This window comes from Martes martes (genome assembly GCF_963455335.1).
Source record: "Martes martes genome assembly, chromosome: 7".
NCBI classification, from domain to species: domain Eukaryota; kingdom Metazoa; phylum Chordata; class Mammalia; order Carnivora; family Mustelidae; genus Martes; species Martes martes.
Window position 1 is genome coordinate 16,008,544 of NC_137894.1, and position 18,263 is coordinate 16,026,806.

Here is an 18,263-nt window from a genome sequence, read left to right on the forward strand (position 1 = left end):
ACATGACAGCGTGTGCACAGATCCTGCAGAAGCAAAGAGAAACAGAACCAGTTCGAGCTAGGAGGAGGCACTCGGGGAAGGTTCTGACTTTAAATCTGCCTCCAGATGTCACACTCAAGAAGGAACAACATCCCCTGCACTGTGTCCCCCAGCACGATCATACAGTAACACCAGACATGGGCAAAACAAGGAATGTCCCACTTAAAAAAAAAAAAAAAAAGCAGAGGTACTGTATGCTTTAGAAATGTCAATGTCATACAAAAAACAACTGTTGGGGCAACACTCAGATGAAGGGGTCTAAAGAGACATGACTAACAAATGTAGTCTCTGCTCCTCAACGGGATCTCATAGTACTTGGGTGGGGGGGGGGGCATGTGAAAAAGGACATTTTAGACCAAGCGACAGAACTAGAGTACAGATAGATTAAATGAAACTACCAGGGATGCCTGGGTGGCTCAGTTGGTTAAGCGGCTGCCTTCGGCTCAGGTCATGATCCCGGCGTCCTGGGATCGAGTCCCGCATCGGGCTCCTTGCTCCGCGGGGAGCCTGCTTCTCCCTCTGCCACTCTGTCTGCCTGTGCTCACTCTCTCTCTCTCTGACAAATAAATAAATAAAATCTTTAAAAAAAAAAATGAAACTACCATATCGATAAAAATTGATAATCACTGTGATCCCACAAGTGAGCATCTCTGTTCTTAGGAAATGGAGACTACATTAAATTTAAAAAAAAAGAGAGAGAGAAATATGCATGAAATATTCAGGTTTGGGAGCACCTGGGTGGCTCAGTCATTAAGCATCTGCCTTCAGCTCAGGTCATGATCTCGGGGTGCTGGGATCGAGCCCCGCACTGGGCTCCCTGCTCAGCAGGAAGCCTGTTTCTCCCTTTCCCACTCTGCCTGCTTGAGTTCCCTCTATGTGTGTGTGTGTATCTCTGTCAAATAAATAAATAAAATCTTTTTTAAAAATTACAAAATATTCAAAAAAAAAAAATAAAAAAAAATAAAAAAAAAAAAATTACAAAATATTCAAGTTTGTTAGGCCATGACAGACATAAAGACCTGAAAAGGAGCAGAAGAAAATATCACACACAGAGCAAATCCGGGTCAGGGGTGTGACGATGTCCCTCGTCCTAGCTGCAATTCTGCAGCTCCTGTCCATTTAAAATTAATTCCAAATAAAAACTTGGTTTTTAAATCTGATCTTGAGTGGCTACTGGCAGAGGGGGAGAACGTTCCACCATCAGAGCATTAGCCGTTGACAAAGCAAGATCGGACAGGGGCGGCACCAGCACGGGTCCGGGAGAGAACTGTCCTGATCTTCTCCAGTACCTGCTATGTTCCAGAAGCTTCCCTAGGCCTAGGTATATAGTAGGGATTGAAACTGAAACTGACAGTCTCACGGAGTTTATAGATCAGACAAGCTGGAAACCACACAAGTAAACTCCTCCCCAGAAACTGCTGGAAACTCTAAGGGAGAAGTTTGAAAAGGTATCAAAAGTAGTAAAATGGTAACGCAAAATTACAGAGGAGTTAGCCCAGAACAGGAAGCAAAGGAGGGGCCGGGCAGAGCAGTGAGGAGAAGGGGCCCCCTCCCTGACACGAGACCACCTCAAGGGCCCCATTCACTCCGCTGTTTCTTGCACTTGGACATCTTGCTCCCTCCAAGTTCATCTCTCTTAGGCTCTCTTGGACGCACCTGGCTCTGGCTGGCTGCTCGCCCTCACCTGGTCTTGTCCCTGCACCTGGGGCCCGGCTTCTCTTCTCTAGAAGAAGCCTCATTCTAAAACCAGAGCCTCGCCCATGCCTCCAGGTGGCCTTCACAGACTGAGCACTTTCTTGTCGGCCTCTCCGATGGACTCAGAACTGTGCCCTGTGGGGGCTGCCCTGGTTTTCTCAGGCAGCCCTGAGGCTTGGGGGAGCTGATCTGGGGAGGAGGAGGCAGGGGTGCCAGTGGAGCAATGTGTCCCCAGAGCAGCGGGGCCCCCCCCGCCTCCTCTAATGCCCATGAGAAGAGACAGATCTCAAGACGTCCCAGCAGGGGCAGCCCCCTCAGTCCAGACACGGCTTCCAGGGATGGCTCCTAGAGGCCACCCTTCTTCAGGTGTGGCCGCCCTCAGACCTTCTGTGCCTCTGTTTCCTCACCTGTAGACTGGTACACCACAGGCCGTCCCTTGTGGGGTGTGGGAGGATCCCACCAGCTCCTTCTTCTAGAACAGTGCCCAGCACACAGAAGGCATCTTATTGTCGCTGCTGCTGTTGTGCTTAGGGCTGGGCCAGCCTCATCGTCCAAGAGACAGCCAAGTCCGGGGGTGTTCCTAGACGTGGCCCTGTGCCACCCAGAACTCCATAGAGTCGCCACGCCATGGTGTCTAGCACACGGGGAGGCTCTTGGATTGGCCCTGCCTCGACCTTCGGCTCGCCCTAAACCCAGGGCCCGCCCTGTGCCGCCTGCTGTCCTGTGGCCTCCAACACCCACCGGCCCCCTCCTTCACGTGCCCTGGCCTGAAAGCCTCAAACCCAGCAGAAAGCTCTGACCCTCTGGAGGCCTTCTGCATGTCCCCTGCCAATCGGTGCTGCTTTTTCTTTTACTCCTGTCGCCGCTAAATTGATGCACAGATACACGAAAGAACAAGGGGGATGCAACCACATTAGAGGCTTTTCCGGGGAAGAAAAGAGCCTGTGGCCACTTTCATGAGCACTCCTCCACCGACCGATATTAGGGCCTGTGACCTGACCTATGCCACCCCACGGGGATAGGGCAGGGAGCAGGAGGAAGGCATGCAGTGTCTGGGGAGGGAGACTTGTAAAGTCCCAAAGAGCTTTCCAGCTACAGTCCCGCAGTCAGCGTCCCCCCTGGCCAAAGCCTCCTGGCTGGATATCACTTCCTGAACATCTTAGTGAAACAGGCCTCGGCTCACAATGGCACGTTGTTATTTCACTTGGGAGGCTGGTGGAACCCAGGGAAGCTGGGAGGCGGTGCCGCGCCACGCACGGCCCGCAGGAAAGTGCAACAGCGCCATCTAGTGGTCGCGTCTGGCAGCTGCGAGGTCCGAGCGCAGAGACCCAGCTTTCATTCTAGGGAAAACGTGATCCCGCCCCATCCAGGCTCCCAGCGTGGCGACAAGGCCTCCCGAGCTGCGAAGACAGCAAGATTGGCTACGCGGCCACATCATTAAGAGACGTAATAGCCAAAACGTGTACAGGAGGCTGACCTATTCGGCTTGGGCGTTGATGAGGGACCCAAAAGGGAAACAGCACAGGATTCCTGGCACTCCCAGTGCATGAAACCTGGTGCGGGGCCTCTGGGGTCTCAGGGCCTCTTGCCACGGTGAAAGCCAGCCAGTCCAGAGTGCCTATCTGCCTGGCCTGCCTGTTAGCAAAGCTGTCACGGAAAGGGCTCCTCCAAAGGGAGGAAGACTGTGTTCTTTGGAAAAGAGAGACCTCAAAGGGGCACAGGTTCTCAGACCTGAGTTTGCATCCGTGTCACCTAGAGGCTTTGTTAAAATAAGGATTCCTGAGCCACAGTCAAGGTTCTCTGACTTGTGTGTCTGGGGTGGGGCCTGAGAATCTGCATTTCTATCACACTCTTGGTTACATTGATGGTGCTCATCTAGGGCACCACTCTGAGACCTAAAAACTATTAGGCTTAAGCCTAATAGTTATTAAAAAAAAAAAAAAGCCTCATAGTTATTTAGGCTGGACCGCTTCTCCCTAAACATTTGGAAAGCTCCCGTGGTCGACACTTACCTTACTTCAGTTACACTGAATTCCAGAATTCAGAATGGCAGAATTCCAGTACCTCGGTCTGGCAACTCTCTTAGGAAAAGCCGGGGAGGAACCTGGGAGGACGGGTCTCTCCCATTTTCACGCCATCACAGGTTGGACTCCACCAGGAGACAAAGTCAGACCCAGTGCCAGGCCTGCTGACACTGCAAAGACCCTTGGTTCCAACCACAGCATCGAGCCGGACAATGGGCTCAGGATACCTACCATCCACATTCACAAGGGGACAGCTATACATCTTCTCTGCAAAGTTAATGTCTGTGTGCTTTCCACAACCTTCCCACAAAGACCCGTACTGAGGTCATTCCATGCTTGAGATTTATGAATACAAACGGGAAACTTTTGCACTGGTACAACCAGCATGATTCCTTGACAGGATGGTATTCTCAGCCTACAATTTTGAGTTTGCAGGCTTTGCCTGACACCCCGGCCAGCAAGCCAGCACATGTGTTCAGCCAATCAGAAGTGTGCCATGCTATAAATACTAACCTATCACATCCTGTCCAATCAGACTGCAAGGGTATTTAGCCAATCAGAAGTAAGCATTGTCCAGCGCCCCATCCCCATTGTGTACAAGCCAATCACACGATAAATGTTTCCAACCAATCAGAAGTAGGAGCAATGCTCTGCACCCGCCATCATAGCCAGTCAGACCACAGATAAATTCACCCAATCAGAAGTGATCAATAGGCTGCACTGTGCCCACAGAAATCTACAACACCGTTTATACCTGTTCTGTTAAGAACTGTTTCTCAGTTGATATGGCTCTTAATTGCATCAAAGATCAATTGAAAAGGTGATTTGCTTTTGACTGGGAACTACGGATTCATTACAAATGTTTGCCTGTGACAAAAATGTATAAAAGCTGGAGAAAAGCTAACCCCCTCAGAGTTGACTTAACCCTTAGCACAGCAGGCACTCTGCCTAGGGCTCAAGGAAATTATTTTATTTTAAAATAAGAAAGAAAAAAAGAAAAGAATACACTCTGTCCTGGGTTAGATTCATCTTTATACTAACAGAATAGCAAAATGTGATTTTTTTTTTTTTAATGGAGGAAGGGGCCCACAGAGGCAAAAGCACAAATGCCCATGGAAGTCACACATCAAGCAAATGGGCAGAATTAGATTGTCCTGAAAGCCAGTAACAGCTCTAACCATCTGGAGTTGTGTATAACTGCTTTGCCTTCTATAACCCTTGCCTTCTTTCTCTTCTACAAAGACAGCGTAAACTGGAGTAAAAAGCATATCAGTCTGGACTCTTGGTTGCAAGTAAAAAACAAACCAAAAAAATTCAAACTGGCTTAAGCAAAAGAGAGACTGCTGTCTCTTGGAAAATCTAGGGGGATGCTGGCTTCAGGTGCAACTGGATCCAGGGACTCCATCAAAGCCACTAGGATTTGGCACGTCCCCATCTCTCCACTCCAGTTCCATTTTCAGGCCCTCCCCTGTAGCCGCAGGATGACAGCAGTCTCGCCATACTCACTTCCCACCAGCTTCTTCTTAGGCAGCTTAGATTCATTCTGTCTTGACTAACACATCTTCTGACTGGCCTCGGTCAGGGTCACCTGCCCTGCTCAGACCTCAAGGCAGAAGAGCCACCATGACAACCCAATGGTACATGCCTAACAGGTGAGAAGTCTCTGCATATCTCAGGGTACAGGATCACCCAACAATCCTGGGGGGCCAGGATCTTATTATCCCCATTTCAAAGATGAGGAGACTGAGGCCCTGACAGGTTAAACAGCTCATCCAAGATCACCTGCCCAGAAAGTGGCAGAACCAGAACACTAAGCCAAATCTCCAGACTCTGAATATGCACTTGGCCACTTCACTACTATCTCCTCGCAGTCTAAGAATCAAGGAGAGAAAAGTATCACAGACCCCAAAGAGGTACAGGGGGAAGAAAACAAGAAAATGTGAACAAACTTTTACCAACACCCTTGCTGGTCAGTTCACTGCTGTAAGTCTAAGAGAGAGCCTTCCAGGTCAAGTCCTTGTGTTGTTTTCCAACCTCTGTCATACCCACATCACTCCTGTAATGTTGCCACGTACACAACTGTAACGTTGCCAAGTACTATTACTTGTTTTCCTTAAGTCAACTTGCCTATTCTACTTACAAAAATGGGCTTTAAACATCCTGTCATAACAGTAAATCACAACAGTAGCCTCTTTCCTCAAACGAAGACTCCTTTCAAAATCAACCCAGAATGATTCAAAGTGGTCACCTGTACCCTACTCAACATCACCCCTCATCCCAGGCAGGGTAGGGTCCATGGGCTCTGTTTGGGGAATCAGAGCTAGCTGGTCACACCAGAACACAGGCAATCACTGTGCTGTTCCGCTAAGGTCCTCTCCGGTGTGCCCACCACATCCCATGAACACTGGGGTCCAGGGGAGGAAAGTCAGAGCCCTCTGGGGCAGGAGGCATGGATGGTAGGCCCCAAGTGTGGCCAAAGCACCACTAGCTTAGGGCTCAGTCCCCTTCCTCCCTCATAAGGCAGCTGGGTGTGCTGCGGCATCCGTGATAGCTAATTTTATGTGTCAACTTGACTGGCTCACAGGGTGCCCAGATATTTGGCTATTATTTTGGGGTGTGTTTGTGAGGGTGTTTCCAGATGAGATCAGCGATCGAATCAGTAGAGTGAGTAAAGAAGATGGACGATGGCCCTCCCTAATTGTTGTGCATCATTCCAATCCACCGAGGGCCTGAATAGAACAAAAAGATGGAGAAAGAGCTCTCATTCATTCACTCTCTCTCTCTCTCTCTCCTTCCCTCCCTCCCTGCCTGACTGCATGAGCTGAGACATCAGTCTTTTCCCCTTAGACGGGGACCGATATCCTCATCACCCCTGGTTCTCAACCCTTCAGACCCAGACTGGAATTCACACCAACTTTCCTGGACCTCCAGCTTGAACATGGCAGGCCCTGGGACTTCTCGGCCTCCATCATTACAGGAGCCAATTCCTTATAATCAAGCTCTTGTTGGAGATGGACAGGTTGGCAGGTAGGTGGATGAAGAGGTAGATGAACACTTTAGTAGTTCTGTCTCTGGAGAGCCCTGACTAAAACAGCACCCTTGACCTCCTACCCTAAGGTAAGACGTTAATCAGGAGCCACAAGACCCTCGGTGGCTTCAGGAACACTCTTGGCTGGCCAGTTAGTCATCTCAGGTCCCCAGCTTACTTCCTCCATGATTATTTCCGTGATGCTCTGGGCGGAGGAGACCAAGGCAGCCCTGGGGTGAGCCGTGGCCATACCCACATCTTCGCCTACAGTCGCTCGGACCAGCTAGCCAGATGTATGGTAGTGTAAGTCTCTGCGGAGTTGGAGAGAGCCTTCAAAGCACCCACAAGGAGCACCTTACTGTATGGAGATGGAAAACTGCCCAGGGGTCTGTGGCTTCCCACCTCCCCCCACCCCGGGGTTACGGGGCAGAGATGGGCTAGGTCACAGTCCCCTGACTCTTGATACAATTTTCTCTTACTCGATCAAGAATATTCCCACTCCCAAATTAAACTGGGTCAGCTAAGGTTCCTAGCTCCAAATCCCCCAGAGGAACAACCTAGAAAATGGGCCAGAGTGATGAAAAAGAAGGGGAGAAGTGAACCCAAATCACAGCCGCATGGTGACCTGTCTCTAGGTACATGGTCCCCAGGGTTTCCTGAATCCCCTCTCCCAGGGGAGATTACGGAAAGGCTGGCAATGCTGAGAGGGAGCATGGGGTCTGGGGCATGGATGGAGGAAACAGCAAGGGGCCTGGGACCTGTGCTCCTCCCCTGCAAGATTTGCTCCTTAGTCAGTCAGTCAATGCACCCTCCCTTGGGAAGCTGGGTTGAGGCCTCCTGGGACCCCTTGCAGTGGAGTGCAGAAGGGAGGAAATGTGCTGAGTAAGAAAAATAAAATGCCATCAAATGTCAAAAATGAGTCAGGCTGAAAGAGTCCTGCCCTGGAGTGGGGGGGGGGAGCACCTTTAAAGAGACAGAATTGAAATCAGGATCCTGAAGAGGCATCTGCACCCCCTTGTTCACTGCAGCGTCATTGATAAGAACAATGACACGGAAACAAAGAGCCTGTCCACAGATGAACAGGGAAAGGACACAGGGAATATACATGCCATGGAATATTATTCAGCCTTAAAAAGGGAAATCCTGTGACCAGCAGCATGGACGAAACGGGAAAACATTCTGCTGAGTGAAAGAAGCTGGACACAGAAGGATAAATACCGCAGGATTCCACGTATATGCGGCACCTAAAATAATCAGACCCCTAGAAGCAAAGAGCTGAATGCTGTTTACCAGGGGCTGGGGGAGGGGGCCGGTGACAGTCCGTGAGTGAGTTCTAGAGATCTAAGGTACAGCAGAGTGCCTCCAGCCAGCCACACCAGGTATTATACACCTGAAACTGGCGAAGGGGGTGGATCTCATGTTAGGTGTTTTTACACCAATAGAAGGGGCACAGGAAACTCCTGGAGGTGACACACCAGACCATTACCCTGATAACATGGTGACGGCTGCACAGGTGTGTGCATATGGACAAACGCATCCAACTGTACGCACTAAATATGTGTAGTTTCGTGTGTGTCAGTTACACCTCAATGAAGCTGTTTTTAAAAGAGAACTGGGGCGCCTGGGTGGCTCAGTGGGTTAAGCGTCTCCCTTCGGCTCAGGTCATGATCCCGGGGTCCTGGAATCGAGACCCACATCGGGCTCCCTGCTCAGGAGAGCGTCTGCTTCTCCCTCTTCCTCTCCCCCTCCCCACCCTTCCTGCTGTCTCTCTCGCATATAAAGTCTTTAATAAGAGAGAGAGAGGGAGAACCAAAGGGAATGACCTCCCCACTTCCCTGCATGGGAACGATGTGGGCAACACGAACGGGTGGACGAAAACCAAGAAGGCAGGGTTCCCTTGACCAGCAGCACACCCGCTTCCCTTTCGAGACCGCATCTTCAAAGCTCTCAACCCGTGGGGGGTCTGGGGAGGAAGCAATGGCTCCCACTTTCCCCAGCAGCAAAGGGAGGCAGGGTGCACTGCACTGCGTCTTTATTTTTGCATTGGAAAGCCCACAGGGTTAATGAGGAAATGGGGAAATCTGGAACCTGTCTGCAACGCCTGGACTCCCAATGGAAGCTAAACATCTTTTCCTTTAAAGCACATCAACGAAACAGATTCAGAGAGGCAGGTATGTGCAGTCTGCACTCCCATTTCTTTCACTTTAAAGCTCAGTGTTCCCAATGACAACTAAAGACACCCCTCCCCACCAACAGCCAGGCTGGGCCTCTTTGGTTTCTGCCAGCGGGTGTCCACTGCCCAGGGACACTCCACTTGGGGCTGCGGCGGTTGGCGAAGCAGGCTTTGGTTTGTGCAAGGCTGCCATCGTGTGGCCGCCGCGGGTATTCTCCGAAAACTGCCCAGAGGAAGACGGGGCGTGCTCTCTGCAAACGGAGATTGAGATCACCCTCGTTCTGCCACTAGCTGGAATGGGGGCTGCAGACATAGATTAAGAGGAAAATCAATATGGTTTCACTTATTTGTGGAGCATAACAAATAATATAGAGGACAAGGGTAGATGGAAAGGAGAAGGGAGTTGAGGGAAATTGGAAGGGGAGGTGAACCATGAGAGACTATGGACTCTGAAAAACAACCTGAGGGTTTTGAAGGGGCGGGGGGTGGGAGGTTGGGGGAACCAGGTGGTGGGTATTAGGGAGGGCACAGATTGCATGGAGCACTGGGTGTGGTGAAAAAACAATGAATACTGTTACGCTGAAAATAAATAAAAAATTTAATAAAAAAAAAAAAAAAAAGAGGAAAATCAAGTCCTAATGTTGCCACCCACAGCTGAGTCTTCCCCAGGGCACTTCCCGGGCCCTATGATGGACCTCAGCTCTAGGCACATGGTGATTTCTCCAGTAAATGCGGAAGAATGGCCTCACCAGTCAGGGCAGTAGGGAGGACCAAGATGTGAAGCAGCCCCAAGCACTGGTGTGGTCTCCGCTGGGTCGTCCTGCGAGCCCCAACCCAGCCTTGAAGCTGCACACCCTCCCGGGGGCTCCTTGAACGTTCCTTGTGCAGGAACTGGGCCAGTACAAAACAAGCGCTCGGTCAATAGCACTTCAAGGTCTTCACCCTGGTCTCCTCAAGGCCTGACCTCTCGGCTCGCTCCGAAGCCCCATCCCAGCCTGGAGTTCCCAGAGAAGGAAAGGCCCCAAAGGGCAGCCTGAGTCCCGGGTTATGCAGGCGTCGTGGGGATGCCTGAGCCTACCCCACGTCAAAGCCACTACATCCCCAGTGGAAAGCAAATGATTTCCCTCGTGGCCAGGAGCAGCAAGACACGGGTGGTGAGGCCATCGCAGGTGTCGGCATCACCTCCCGGGGGGGACCAGGTGAAGCACCAGTGGATGCCAGTGGGGCTGCAGGGCCGGAGTCCAGGAGTCGAGGGCCACCAGCACTGTATCACGTGGTTGGGTCCCTGAGACCAGAGACACTGACAGGACAACTGTACCTGTGAGCTGGTGCCAGTGTAGGCAGGACAGATCCAGGCCAAGAGGTGATGTCCCCTCCTCGCCAAGGCCCCTGTCCCAGGCAGCCCCAGAAATGAATGCTCACTGAGGGAGGCCGCCAACGGCCCGAGTTCCACCTACTGGGTTACGCTTAAGTACGTTCCTTAAAGCGTTTCCTTGCGTAGTTTATGTGGATTTAATTTATACAGATTTTTTTTTTTTAAGATTTGATTTATTCAACAGAGAGAGACACGGCGAGAGAGGGAACACAAGCAAGGGGAGTGGGAGAGGGAGAAGCAGACTCGCCAGTGAGCAGGGAGCCCGATGCGGGGCTTGATCCCAGGACCCTGGGATTATGACCTGAGCCAAAGGCAGACGCTTAACAACTGAGCTACCCAGGAACCGCCAAACTTTTTCTTTTTATAAAAAAGATCTTATTTATTTTAGAGAGAAAGAGAGCACAAGCAGGAGGAAGGGCAGGAGGGGAGGGAGAAGCAGAGTCCCCGCTGAGCAGGGAGCCCGATGCGGGGCTGAATCCCAGAACCCTGGGATCATGACCTGAGTCAAAGGCAAGACTCTTAACCAACGGAGCCACCCCGGTGCCCTAATTTATACAAATTTTCTAAAGTTACTTTACAAATATAATATACACATTTATAGGTGTGTGTGTGAGGGGGGGTGTGTGTGTGTGTGTGTATTCAATGACATGCTTTTTACCCACTCTGTTGGTACCCCGAGAATCCAGCAAACATTCCCCAAATCAAGCAAGTGTAGAACCAAGAAGGAATAATAACCAACCAAGCCTATTCCTGCAAATCACACTGAGCCAGGAAGACTGTACCACACTCCACCCAAGGACATGCCTTCTAATCCCACGAAGTTTGAACAGAGTCCGCTAAGACCAAAGGAGCCATCTGCTCAGTGCACACCTCACACAACCTCTGTGAGGTGCCCACAAGTGAGCAGGTGCCACAAGTCAGGGGCAATGACGGCCCCGAGAGTCTGCAAGCTCTAGAGCTCATCTGCACACTGCCAAGGGTCACTGCTGGAGAAGTGACCTTCTAGACAGCCTGAGGAACACATTTAGGGGAGTCTTTCAGTTGCTGGGCCATTTGTAGGATTTTTCTTACAGGAAATTCTGCTTTCTGAGAAGGTCTCATCTGATGCTGCCAATGACAGAAAGGCCCGTTGCCTGGATGTTTGGTTGGGTGCTGGACTTGCAGACCCTCCGTGGGCATTGCTGTGGTTTCCAGCTCTTTTCTCTTGCTTGGCCAGGGTGACATATTGTGCCCTGTGTAAAATGGTGGAGCGGGAGGGGGAAGAGGAAGGTGGCCAAGGAATCTCATGGCTTCTCAACATGGAAACCCAGACACCTAACATCAAAACTTCCAGATGCTGACCATCTCTCCCTAGAAAGAGAACTAAATCAAAATCAACTTTTAGAATGTTTCTTGCAGAAAATGGGGGTTTTAGAAATTGTTTCATAATCTGTTGGGTCCCTAAGGTTTCTGCAAGTAGCTGACCAACTGGATTTCTTTCTTCCTCTTCCCAAAGGGCATGTTCTGAAAGCCTTCCTGAACAAAATATCTGATGCTAAGAATGCCTAAAACCCCAGTCCCCAAAAGGAAATCTGTCTGAGGCCCCAGTAGGCAACAGTGAAGTCCATCACCACTGCCAGATCCCGAATCCGTAAGGCAAGCTTCTGCAGGACCATGAACTCCCAACATCCTCTGCCCGCCTTGTAGCTGGTTTTTCCCACTTCGCATAATGTGTTTAAGGGTTTTCCATGGTGTAGCGCGTATCAGTACTTCATTCATTTTTATAGCTAAATACTATTCCGTTGTACGGATATAGTACATTTTGTTTATCCCTTTATCAGGCTTTGGGTCTGATTTCAGTTTGGCTATTACCAATTATGCTGCTTTAAACACCCGTGTGTGAGTTTCTGTGGCCACAGTTCTTCGGTTCTCTTGGTTATGTACCCAGAAGTAAATTTCTGGATCATATGGTAAGTTTGGGGTGCAGCGACGCACAAGGCACCACACCTCTCACAGGACACAGGATTGGGATCCAGAGATGGCTTTCTTCTAAGTACTGACTGCTTTGTAGATTTTTCTGTTATCATTGTATAATCAAACGACTTTCTCCCCAGTAATGCCCTTTAGATGGACGGCATTTATAAGACACAATCATTATTACTTCCACACCAAACGCACAAGCCACCAAAGAAAGTAGATAAACTGTGCATCACCAAGAATTCAAAATGCTGCACCTCAAAGGACACCATCAAGAATGCGAAGACACAACCCGCAGGATAGGAGAAATTATCTGCGAACGATATATACGATAAGAGACTTGGTTCTGAAATATACAAAGAACTGTTAAAACTCAATAATACAACAATCCAATGAAGAAATGGGTAAAAGGACCCGAGTAGACATGAAAAGAGCCAGGAAGCACAGGGAAAGGTGCTCCACCATTTAAATTAAATTAAAAAGTTTATTTAAAAAATTAAAGCCCATTAATTAATAAAAAGGTAAGTGAGCAAAATGCAGTATATATCCCTACAATGGAGTATTATTCAGCTATAAAAAGAGGGAGGGGAAAATAAAATAAGATGAAATCAGAGATGGAAACAAACCATAAGAGACTTTTTTTTTAAAGATTTTATTTATTTATTGGACACACAAAGATCACAAGTAGGCAGAGAGGCAGGCAGAGAGAGAGGAGGAAGCAGGCTCCCTGCTGAGCAGAGCGCCCAACGCAGGGCTCGATCCCAGGACCCTGGGATCATGACCTGAGCCAAAGACAGAGGCTTTAACCCACTGAGCCACCCAGGCGCCCCACCATAAGAGACTCTTAACTACAGGAAACAAACCCAGGGTTGCTGGAGGGGAGGTGGGGGAGGGGATAGGGTAACTGGGTGATGGGCGTTAAGGAGGGCACATGATGGAATGAGCACTGGGAGTTACACACAACTGATGAATCACTAAACTGCACCACGGAAACTAATAAGAGCCTGTATGTCAATTAATTGAATTTAAATTTTAAAAAACGAACAAAGAACTGATACAAGCTACAATGTGAATGAACTTTAAAAACATGACACCAGGGGTGCCTGGGTGGCTCGGTCGGTTAAGCATCCAACTCTTGGTTTCAGCTCAGGTCATCATCTCAGGGTCCCGAGATCAAGCCCCATGTCGAGCTCCATGCTCAGCACAGAGTTGACCTGTCCCTCTGCTCCTCCCCCATTTTCTTTCTCTCATGAATAAAAAAAAGTTTTAAAAAAAAAATCCTTGGGGTGCCTGGGTGGCTCAGTGGGTTAAAGCCTCTGCCTTCGGCTCAGGTCATGATCTCACGGTCCTGGGATCGAGCCCCGCATCGGGCTTTCTGCTCAGCAGGGAGCCTGCTTCCTCCTCTCTCTCTGCCTGCCTCTCTGCCTACTTGTGATCTCTTGTCTGTCAAATAAATAAATAAAATCTTTAAAAAAAAAATCCTTAAAAGGGGCACCTGGGTGGCTCAGATGGTCAAAGTCTGCCTTTGGCTCAGGTCATGACCTCCAGGTCTTGGGATCAAGCCCCGTGTTTGGCTCCCAGCTCAGCAGGGAGTCTGCTTCTCCCTCTCCTCCTGCTTGTGCTCTATTTCTGTGTCTCTCTCTCAAATGAATGAATGAATGAATAAATTAAATAAATAAATAAATAAATACATCCTTAAAAAACATTATGCCAAGTGAAAGAACCCAGATGGAAATAACCACACATAGTATAATTCTACTTGTAGGACATGTCCAGAACAGACAAATCTATATAGAGAGAAAGTAGGTTTGTGGTTGCCTTGGGCTGAGGGTGGGTGGAAAGGGAGAGACTACTAATAGGTACAGGGTTTCTTTTGGGGGTACGGATTATGGTGTTGATTGTACAACTCTGTCAATATACTAAAAACAATGGAATTTTATTCTTCAAATAAAATTAACTTGATGGTTTGTAAATTACTGATTTAACAAAAACAACACAACATACATGCACACACACGCTTTATGGGCATTTCCCACACAAACTACATGGAAAAGAACGCTGCACATGGCCCCAGACCCAACCCAACTTTGTCACTGGCTGGAGAGGGGGTTACTTGGAGCTCCAGTGTTTCCTTCTAACTCTGCAGGGTTTGTCTTTACATCTTTAAATGAACTACACCAACGCCATCAGTTCTTCTCCCTTGGGAGGGTGCTTTTATTGAACAGTGACTTCATCAAACCCCTGAGACATATTCATCAGTTCATTTCCATATAAACACAAAGCACCAGTCATTCACCCTGAACAGTACCAAGTTCACAGCAGACACTGAGTCACACATTGAAGATCTTGTCTGCCGCAGAGCGCCCCCTGGTTGCAGAGTCCACTTTTATGGTCTGTGCCTCCTTCACAAGGGGCTCACATGCACTGGGGGACTTCATGAGGTCTCCCTATGGAGCTCTAAACTCTACTTCTTTCTATTGGACTCTTCCCTCTTTCTAATGGGTGAAAGACAGACAACAACTCCAGGAGAACACTCTAGAAGAGACCCTTTCAGAGAGAAGAGTTTGAGTCCAGTAAACACCTTTCACTTATCTATATAAGCCCCGTGCCCAGCACAGAGATCAATCCTGAGCAAGCATGCTGAATATTTATTGTACATCAGGATGGATGGATAGAGAGAGGGATGGAAGGATGGAGAAATAAACGGGCCGATGTGGGCAGATGGATGGACAGACATGTAGGTAGGTGGATGTGATGGATGGATGGATGGATGGATGGACGGACAGACAGATGGATGGATAGACGTCAGGACAGATGGAAAGACAGGTGGGTAGATGGACAAGTGAATGGAAGAACGAACAGATGATCAGAGGGGTGGATGGACAGATGTGGAGAGATGGACAGTTGAGTCCATCGGATGAATGGATGGGCAGGTGAATAGACGAATGTGGACTGATGGATGGAGAGACAAGTGGGTAGATAGATGGAGGGATGGCCTGACAGCTGGGTAGATGGGTGGATGGACAGATGGCTGGGTGGACAGATAAGATGGAGAAGTGAATAAGTAACAGGTCCCATCCAATGTGCCCTCTGACCACTCAGGGAAACATCAGTACCTTGTCAGCACAGGGTGCTGGTGGTCTTCTCTCCATCCCCAGGCTCCAGGATGGGCTTTACTAAACCCTCAAAGAGCTGAAACTGTTCTCCATCCATCTCTAGGGTCGAACCACAGAGGAACAGAAGGAAGGTGTCACCCCTGACCCCCGGGGTGATCTGTTACCATTCATTCCCCACAGTTACTGAGGACCGGCTCTACACTGGCACTGAGGACACAAGGTGCAACTGAGGCGGCCCAGGGTTGACCCTGTGGGTGGCTCATGGAAATCAGAGCTGAGTGCCCAGTTCTTTGAGGTCACATGGGAAGGGGAGGAGGAGGTGGTCAGGAAGGGACATCTAAGCTGAGACTAGATGTCAGCCTGACTGACGAGCTGTGTCTGTGTGTGTGTGTGCGCGCACGCTCACACACGCACGCGAAGTTGGGGTGGGGGAAGGAGGGAGAGACAGAGGAAAAGGAGGACGGAAAGAAAGACAGGAGGACAGGAGGAGGGAGGGAGGGAAAGGCACATGCTCAGGGCACAGCAAGTGTGTGAGTGCTGACCCCGAAGCAAGAGCACAGGTGTGTCTGAGACTGAAAGCCCAGGCAGCCAGGATACAGAAGGCGAGGCAGGCACGCCGAGAGACGGGAGCAGTCGTCAGGGCCCCAGGTGCTCCAGACAGTGATCAAGCCTCAGACGGTTGTGTCCAGTGAGGAGATCAGACTTCCATTCACCCGCAAGTAGGGGCTGGGACTGGGCTGCCTGCCTGCCAGAAGACCCAGCTGGTTAGAAGGTTAAGAATCCTACTGAGCATCAGTGAGACTCGGCCAACTGCAGAGAACAGCAACTTCCGGGGAGCAGGCCCCAGGGCTCAGGAAGCAGCCCTGACCCCGTGGAAGGCCTGCCTGGCCTGTCCTCACCAGGGCCTTACGGGCAGGGTCCTTGGCTCAGCTTTGAATCCCCAAGTGCATGCCTCGAGCAGGGGGCGCAGGCAGCTGAGGCCAATGTCACAGCGGGGGCGGCCACTAGCTGCACAGTCACCTTGACCTCACGGCACCGAACGCTGTATAAAGGCCAGCAGCACAGTATCTGCTCCAGTGGCTTCCCCTCTGAATGAGGTCACGGCTAAGATCCTGACGCCCGCCTGGAGCCCACTGTGAGCACCTCCTGTATACTAGGCCAGACAAGGGCGAGGCGCTAAGAAATGGTGTGCACCAGGCAGTCCCTGCCACCGTCCTCGGGGAGCTTCTGCTCTGGCTGAAGCTTCTCTGGAAAAGAAACGAGTCTCCCTAGAAACCCGTCTGGTGTCTGTGGTCTCACAGTGACGTCTGGGGTAGGGCGGGGTGGGGGGGTGGGTAAACCTGAGACAGATTTCTGCAGCGCAGACCAGAACAGGCACAGCCCTTCTCAGAGCTTCCCTGCGCTTAAGAAAGAGGCATATCCGCGTGGTTCTAGTACAGTCTCTACCAGTTCACCCCAGGTAACAGAAACCGTATTGGGTTTAACAAACACACTTCTGAGATCTGAGCCCAGGAAAATGGCTGCTTGTACCTGCTTATTAGATCTCTGTGCTTGAGGGATAAAGCACTTTTTTAGGCTTCCTATCACCTGAGTCCACAAAACAAGCCCGAGGTGGGCAGGGTCTGTGCCGTCCCTTTCTCCTCAAAGGACAACACAGCAAGGGCAGAGGCCAGCTGCTGGGTGTGCGAGCACAGAGTGACGGAGGCAGTGCTCACGCCCATGTCCCCCAGAGCCCAGACAGGCCCCTCGAAGAGGCTCGGGTTTGCCCCCAGCAGTCAGGAGCTGGGCCGCAGGTGCTTCTGTTGGGACTCCCAGGCCAGCCCCGCCTCCACCGCTGTCCTCTTGGCCTCCTTCCCCTCCGGCTGGGCCCCACAGGCTCCTCCAAGCCACCCCGCTGCTGTTTCTTCTACTCCGCGGTCTTGATCGCTCTCTCTCTCTTCCCGTTCTCCACAGGTCCTCTCCTGAATCAGAAAACAATCAACACAGCTTTCCGATGCTGCCGTAAGGGACCTGCCGGTGTCCTGGCTGGGCCCTTGCGCACGCTGCGTGCTCAGATTCGGGCCAGATGAGCCGGGCTCCAGCGCCGCAGCCAGCCACAGGGACCCTGTAATTTGTTCATCAGATGCTCTGAGGACCTTTTTACTGGTGGGAATGTATTTCCTGGCAGGAACTGAAGAGCCCATGCATGGAGATCAGAGAAAGAGCAAAGCCAGGAAGCACTACTTTAAAAGGTGGCACTCTTACGCCTGAGTCTGTGGACCTCCCCGGACCCCCGGCCGTGGCCGTGACATCACACGAACACCTCCTGCTTCCTCTAATGGCCTTCAAGTCTTACGAGCGAAGTTGGGGACCAACAAAGAGGCAAAGCACAATACTCTCGCTTCAGTGGCCTGGAAAGGCTGTCAATGAGCCCCTTTCTCCATTGCAAACCAAGGAAAAGGAGAGCCCTCCTCTGCCAGCTTTTCTAAAGCAATCCAGCACTTACTGGGATAGCTTATGCCTTTGAAATTGAGTCTTCTATCCCTGTACCATCTACTTTCCAAATAAGCAGTATTGCTCACAAGTTGCAACTGGAAGTTCTGGGGTTTAAAATTATTAACAACTTTTTCGGACTTCAAGAGCAAAGACCCTTCTGTAGCAGAAAACGGATGTTACCAGAATTGCCCTGTATGGGCGAGGGTCTGTCTTGGCTTCAGGAAAATACTTAACGGAATCACATCGCTTCAAAGTCTTATAAAACACTGAACAACAGATAATGGGCCCCGAATTAATACTTAGTCTCCGTCCTTATTCCCAGTTCTCTTCTCCCACCACTCTGAGTTCTACAATAATCTAACGCCATATTCCATTTTCTAGC

The 18,263-nt window shown here is 50.3% G+C and overlaps 1 protein-coding gene across 1 annotated transcript in view; it reads right to left on the reverse strand.

The window, feature by feature from the left end:
- Nucleotides 1-14,483: 14,483 nt before the first annotated feature.
- Nucleotides 14,484-18,263, reverse strand: part of LOC308345351 (protein FAM169B-like) — an 87,773-nt gene continuing 83,993 nt past the window's right edge. Inside the window, exon 9 of the mRNA XM_080807413.1 lies at nt 14,484-17,367. Coding sequence (XP_080663539.1) covers nt 17,182-17,367 — 186 coding nt within the window. The 3' untranslated portion in view covers nt 14,484-17,181. The remainder of the gene's footprint in view (nt 17,368-18,263) is intronic.